A 6,629-nucleotide genomic window follows, 5' to 3' on the forward strand; every position below is an offset into this window, starting at 1 on the left:
TTAGAGAGTACTCAAGGCGTTACATGACAGACACACAGTGAAATTGGTTGGAATTGATGGATAATGCACGGATTTATGGCAATTCGAAGACAAAGTGCATGAATACCTCACCTCTATTCCGACAATGACATTAGACTCTTCTAATGAGTGTGGTTTATTAGAGGCCTAAACATTATGATGTGCCAATGAGTGCATTCTACCTAGAATTCAGCAGCGATGGACAATGATAACCTTGCATAGACAATAATGAATTCAACAGGCAGCGTGTAATGGTTCATAGGGGTCATTGGGTTATTGACGATGTGAGGCTTAGATTATGGACCTTTAAAGCTAGTAGCAAACACAAAACAAACTACTAATAGGGGCTGACAGTTAGACATACAGGTTGTGGGTTATAGTTATAACAAGATTGTGGGTTAGTTGTGGCAGTTATAGACATTCAAATCATGAGGGATAGGTAGCTAAACATGGGGCATGACTGGGATTGCTATACAAGCCATTAAGGTCATAGGACATATGGGGGAGAAACCACTCAACACTTGCTGAAAAATAGACCATTAAGTTCAAGGAGAACATAGAGGAGAAAATGTCCCACTATGTCCTGAAAAGTAAGGATGATAGTTATGCCTTGTAATTCGTATATCTTTGCTTATAAATGGGTTAGGAAGCCTTGACTATGTAGCATGCAATCTTTATACATATCACACAAACTTGTATATGTGCACATCTTTTGTTTAAGAGATTAATAAATGTTGAAAGATTTTCCTGTTTATGCTGTGTGTTTTTCAGTTTATTTAATTGTGTTGGTTCTTTACTTATAACAAGCCAATTGTAGGAACCTCCTTAGACGAGGAAAACACATAGTTGTAGGCAAACACAAGTGGAAAAAAAGAGACAATGCTTAGTCTAATATGAACTAGACTGCCACATATGACTAAATTTTATGGTGAAAAATCTAACCCTGTGGCAAATGTATGCTATAAGTATAAATTAGCTTAATGAATAGTTGTCTTCCTTAAATTTGTTTTATTTGGTAATACAATGCAATATTTGTAAAAATATTTTTTTATTTAAAAATACACTAAAGTTATATATTTTTAGATTTTTTTTTATTTTTAACATTAGGACATAAGACTATAAAAAATATCCAAAATTATTAATTTAATATATTTTTAGATAAAAGGCTTGAAAAGAAAAAATTACCACAATATTATACGGCCACTTAGTGTATGTTTAGTAATGCTGTATAATGTATTTTTTTTTATTAAAAATGTATTTAAATAATCTTTGTTTTAATTTTTTATTTATTTTTAATATCAACAACCAAAAAAAAAAAATACTTAAAAATATCAATATAACTTTTTTAAATTAATTTTTTTTAAATACAAAAAAAAAACAAATACTCCCTTAAATCATGATGGAAAACGAAAAATATAGATAGATGGTTTGAAATTGGGAAAAAAAATGAACATGCATTGGTTAGCAGCAGTAAATGCAATTAGCCTATAAATGATAACGAGATACTTTCCTTTGTTTCTACAGAAACCAACGACGCGTGGTGAAAGGCTGTACCTTGTTCTAACCCACGTGGCTATTTTCAGAACCTGACACGAGTACATCTGCCTTTGCAATACGGAGTGAGAGCGCGTGACCCCAAGAACTCCACTTTGCCAGCTGGCGTTACTGGGTAGTCTACTGGCCGATCTTATCCTCTTCTCTTTTATATAAATTTATTTTTTCTTTTAAAAAAAAACAATAAAACAAAAGAAAGAGACATTGTAGCATTTTGTTTACATAGAAAATAAGGAAGAGAGAGAGAGAGAGAGAGAGAGAGAGAGAGTGCGTGTGTTAATGTGACTTCAGATAACAGAGAGGTAACCGAAAACAAAACAAAGCCAAACCCTAGATTTCTTTCTTACTTGTGAAGGATTACAAATTTTTATTTATTTTTTAATTATATCTCATTTCAGATCCAAAGATTCTAAGGTGCGAACTTTCTTGCCTTTCAAAGGTTAGTTTTTGAATTATTAGTTAGTTTTTTTTTTTTTTAATTTAATGTCATACAAGAAAATTTATTAATCTAGGGATTGTTTTTCTTTGTTGAATTTGAATGTAAATTTTGAGTCTTTTTGTTTTGATTCATTTGTTTTAGATCATTTGCTATATTTGGATCTCATTTAATTGTTTTATTGGATTGTACTCATTGATTATATTTGAATTAAGATTCTTAATTACTGTAGTTTTAATAATGATGATGTTTACTTTATACCCTTTTCAGATCCTGTCAAGTTATAGTGATTTCAAAGGGAAATCAATATTTGGGGCTTGGTTTAAAAATAAGCTTTGAGATCTTGTGGTGGATTGTTTTGAGTAGCAGTACGAGTGGTTGTAGTTCAGGTTTGTTAAAGAAAGAGGGTCAAGATGATGTCTAGATCATATACCAATCTATTAGATCTAGCTTCTGGTAACTTTCCGGCAATGGGTCAACCTCGGGAGAGAAAGCGGCTGCCTCGTGTAATGACAGTTCCGGGGGTTATTTCTGAGCTTGATGATGATGTGGCTAATAGTGTGACCTCAGATGTACCTTCATCGGTAGTTCAGGACCGGATAATCATTGTAGGGAATCAGTTGCCGGTAAAAGCAAAGCGCAGACCGGATAATAAAGGATGGAGCTTTAGTTGGGATGAGGATTCGTTGTTATTGCAGTTAAAAGATGGCTTGCCTGAAGAAATGGAGGTTTTATATGTCGGTTCTTTGCGAGCAGATATTGATTTGAGTGAACAAGAGGATGTCTCACAGATCTTGTTGGACAGGTTCAAGTGTGTACCAGCATTTCTGCCTCCTGATATTTTGTCCAAGTTTTATCATGGGTTTTGTAAACAGTATTTGTGGCCACTTTTTCATTACATGCTTCCTATTTCGGGTAATCATGGTGGGCGATTTGATCGGTCTTTGTGGGAGGCATATGTGGCAGCAAATAAGATCTTCTCGCAAAGGGTGATTGAAGTTATAAATCCAGAGGATGACTATGTTTGGATTCATGACTATCATTTGATGGTGCTGCCTACATTCTTGAGGAGAAGGTTCAATAGATTGAGAATGGGATTCTTTCTTCACAGTCCATTTCCTTCATCTGAGATATATAGGACTTTGCCTGTTAGGGAAGAGATCCTTAAGGCACTGTTGAATTCGGACCTCATTGGTTTTCACACTTTTGATTATGCCCGACATTTTCTATCTTGTTGCAGTCGGATGTTGGGGTTGGAGTATCAGTCAAAGAGGGGTTACATTGGGTTAGAGTATTATGGCAGGACTGTTGGAATAAAGATCATGCCAGTTGGGATACATATGGGGCAGATTCAGTCTGTCTTGAAACTTGCGGATAAGGATTGGAGGGTAGAAGAGCTCAAACAACAGTTTGAAGGAAAGACGGTTTTACTTGGGGTTGATGATATGGACATCTTTAAAGGTGTTAATTTGAAGCTTTTGGCAATGGAGCAGCTGCTGAAACAGCACCCAAAGTGGCAACGAAGGGCTGTTTTGGTGCAGATAACTAATCCTGCCAGGGGACGAGGGAGAGATCTTGAGGAAGTGCAAGCTGAGATACAGGAAAGCTGCAGGAGAATTAATGAGACTTTTGGTCGACCTGGCTATGAACCAGTTGTCTTTATTGATCGACCAGTATCTCTCAGTGAAAGATCTGCGTATTTCACCATTGCTGAGTGTGTTGTTGTGGCAGCTGTGAGAGATGGGATGAATCTCACTCCTTATGAGTATATTGTGTGCAGACAGGGAGTTTCTGGGTCAGAGTCTAGCTCAGGATCAAGTGGCCCCAAGAAGAGCATGCTGGTTGTATCAGAGTTCATTGGATGTTCCCCTTCACTCAGTGGTGCAATTCGAGTCAATCCATGGAACATTGAAGCAACCGCAGAAGCAATGAATGAGGCAATTTCAATGGCAGATTCCGAGAAACAATTGCGCCATGAAAAGCACTACAGGTATGTCAGCACGCATGATGTGGCATATTGGTCAAGGAGTTTCTACCAAGATATGGAGCGGACTTGCAAAGACCATTTCAGAAGGCGCTGCTGGGGAATTGGCTTGAGCTTTGGTTTCAGAGTTGTGGCGCTTGATCCTAATTTCAAAAAATTAAATATAGATCAAATTGAATCTGCATATATAAAGTCCAAAAACAGAGCTATACTCTTGGACTATGATGGAACTGTAATGCCTCAAACCACCATCAATAAGACCCCAAACCAAGAGGTCATTTCAATCATAAATACACTTTGTAGTGATGTCAAGAACACCGTCTTTGTTGTCAGTGGAAGGGGAAGGGATAGTTTAGGGAAGTGGTTTGCTCCTTGCAAGAAACTTGGAATTGCTGCTGAGCATGGGTACTTCATGAGGTATGTTGGTCTTTATTACTTTTGTTTGCCACTATTCTTACCTTTCTGCTTCTGTCTAACACTGATGTTTCAGGTGGTCTGTGGATGAGGACTGGGAGAACTGCGGGCAGAGTAGTGATTTTGGATGGACTCAAATAGCTGAACCTGTTATGAAACTGTACACAGAAGCCACTGATGGATCTTCCATCGAGACGAAAGAGAGCGCTTTGGTTTGGCACCACAGAGATGCAGATCCAGGTTTTGGAGCTGCTCAGGCCAAGGAATTGTTGGACCATCTTGAGAGTGTGCTTGCAAATGAGCCTGTTGCAGTCAAAAGTGGTCAATGCATTGTGGAAGTTAAGCCCCAGGTAAATATTCTGCTTCAACTCCAACTAACTGTCTTTCTACCTTAATGACTTTTCCTGTCAATTGCTGATCTGAGGATCCCCACTAATTCATTTTTCAATACCATAGAAGAAATAAATTTAGTGTTGGTAGAATGCATGATTTTAGCCTTATCAGTTGTCATTACTTCTCACGCTGAAGCAATTATGGTGATTATGATGCCATAAAAGTTGCATGGTTTCTTCTTATTAAGGTCAATATTGTTCAATAATTGGCTACTTTGAATGTTCATTATTAATGCATCAGGAGCAGAAAATATTAAAGCTCGTTGATCATGGATGTCATATCATCACTAATTGAATGGACCTTGATGTATTTGTTGGCAATGAACCGTGCAAATGCTCAGGGTGAACTGTTGTAACTAACCTACATTTGTTCTTAATTTTTTACTGTATGGGATAACCTGTGAGTATGTTTCCCAGTCAAGTGTTTTATTGTCTTGACTATAATTTAACCATAAAGCTTGACACTAATATTCTTGTGGCATTCAGGGAATTAGTAAAGGTTCTGTGGCAGAAAAGATCTTTACATCAATGGCTGAAAGTGGAAGACAGGCTGATTTTGTATTGTGTATTGGGGATGACAGATCAGATGAGGATATGTTTGAAAGCATTGATAATGCAATAGCGAACGGTATCCTAACCTCAAGCAAATCTGTCTTCGCTTGCACTGTTGGTCAGAAACCAAGCAAAGCCAAGTATTATTTGGATGACACAACTGATGTCATAAACATGCTCAAAGCTCTTGCAGAAGCTTCCGACCCTTCACCCTCTGCAGGAAGCTCCCCCTGAAATTTTCAAGAGGATCAAGAAAGAATACCATATTTGCCTGTGATAGAGAGTAGCGATCATTTTCTGCTTTTTTTGGAAGTGGCTTGTTGGAAGATACATTTACAGCCTTCTTGATCATTTTATGGCATGTTGAGAAATGTCTGAGAGCATGAATTTTGTCTTGTGACATAATCGATGAAGACAACAGTTCAGGGAGTGGGATTTTACATGGGAGAATCCTAAAAAATGGAATTTTTTTAATCAGCTCAGACATGTAGGGGTTTCAGAGGACCTAATGCATTTATAGGAGGAGACTGACTTGGAATTGAAAGAAATAAAATATTCCATTGCGAGCATGTAAAGGCCAGCTGCGTAGAAAGGATCCAATACATGATGTAGGTGGTATGCATATTCAACTGCAATCTTGTCTGGGTAATTCTGATGGCGGGAAGTTGGTTTCCTGCCGTGACATAAGATGGTATCAGATGGTTTAAGTTGCCATGTCAAGCCGAGACTATACTGGTGCCGGTTTTTTCTTTTAAATTTTGAGTGAATTTCTTAAAACAACTTTCACTTTATTCCCATGCTCGTCAAATCTGTAAATTTTATAGTGAAAATGGGAATTTAGTTGATTTTGCATCCATTTTATTGTACAATTACGTTGTTGCCATGTTAACTGAACTGCTGGTTGATTCTTTACTTGTCTTTAGTTTTTAGGCACTTTTGCTTTCTGTACTGCATTAAAATGTGTTCTTACTGATGGTTATGTAAACTTTCTAGGAACTGTAGAGAACCACCATTTTAACCGCATGTCTTGTGCTAGCTAATGTGTCTAATGTCTTATTTTTACATCTGTTGACATAGAGAGAGTTGATGTAGTTGTACAGTAAGTTTCTTTCATACCACAGAAGATGCTATCTGAAGATTTATGTTGTTAAAATATCTGTCTGATTATTGTTTCAATAAGTTAAATTAAGTCGCACACTGCTTTCGCTCAGAGTGAATGCTGTGGTCAATCCTATTGCAATCGTCGATGACGAATGTGCTTAGGCTCGTTATTTTCTCA

General features: G+C 37.2%; 1 protein-coding gene across 3 annotated transcripts; it reads left to right on the plus strand.

Moving 5' to 3' along the window:
* The first annotated feature begins 1,759 nt into the window (after nt 1-1,759).
* On the plus strand, nt 1,760-6,262 carry LOC133703537 (probable alpha,alpha-trehalose-phosphate synthase [UDP-forming] 7). 3 transcript variants are annotated; one of them, XM_062128130.1, is made up of 5 exons: nt 1,760-1,874; nt 1,971-2,011; nt 2,279-4,409; nt 4,483-4,756; nt 5,285-6,262. In XM_062128130.1, exons 3-5 carry the CDS (start codon nt 2,422-2,424, stop codon nt 5,582-5,584), a joined length of 2,562 nt encoding a protein of 853 aa, XP_061984114.1. In that variant the 5' UTR covers nt 1,760-1,874; nt 1,971-2,011; nt 2,279-2,421; the 3' UTR covers nt 5,585-6,262. The 3 variants fall into 3 exon arrangements, with proteins under 3 accessions (XP_061984114.1, XP_061984113.1, XP_061984115.1); XM_062128129.1 differs by having other exon boundaries at nt 1,781-2,011; XM_062128131.1 differs by having other exon boundaries at nt 1,788-1,986.
* Nucleotides 6,263-6,629: the final 367 nt, after the last annotated feature.

This window comes from Populus nigra, chromosome 9, assembly GCF_951802175.1.
Source record: "Populus nigra chromosome 9, ddPopNigr1.1, whole genome shotgun sequence".
NCBI classification, from domain to species: domain Eukaryota; kingdom Viridiplantae; phylum Streptophyta; class Magnoliopsida; order Malpighiales; family Salicaceae; genus Populus; species Populus nigra.

Coding starts and splice junctions, on each gene's coding strand:
- LOC133703537 (XM_062128130.1), top strand. CDS start 2,422: ATGATGTCTAGATCATATACCAATCTATTAGATCTAGCTTCTGGTAAC. Junction 4,410..4,482: donor GAGCATGGGTACTTCATGAG/GTATGTTGGTCT, acceptor CTGATGTTTCAG/GTGGTCTGTGGATGAGGACT. Junction 4,757..5,284: donor TTGTGGAAGTTAAGCCCCAG/GTAAATATTCTG, acceptor TGTGGCATTCAG/GGAATTAGTAAAGGTTCTGT.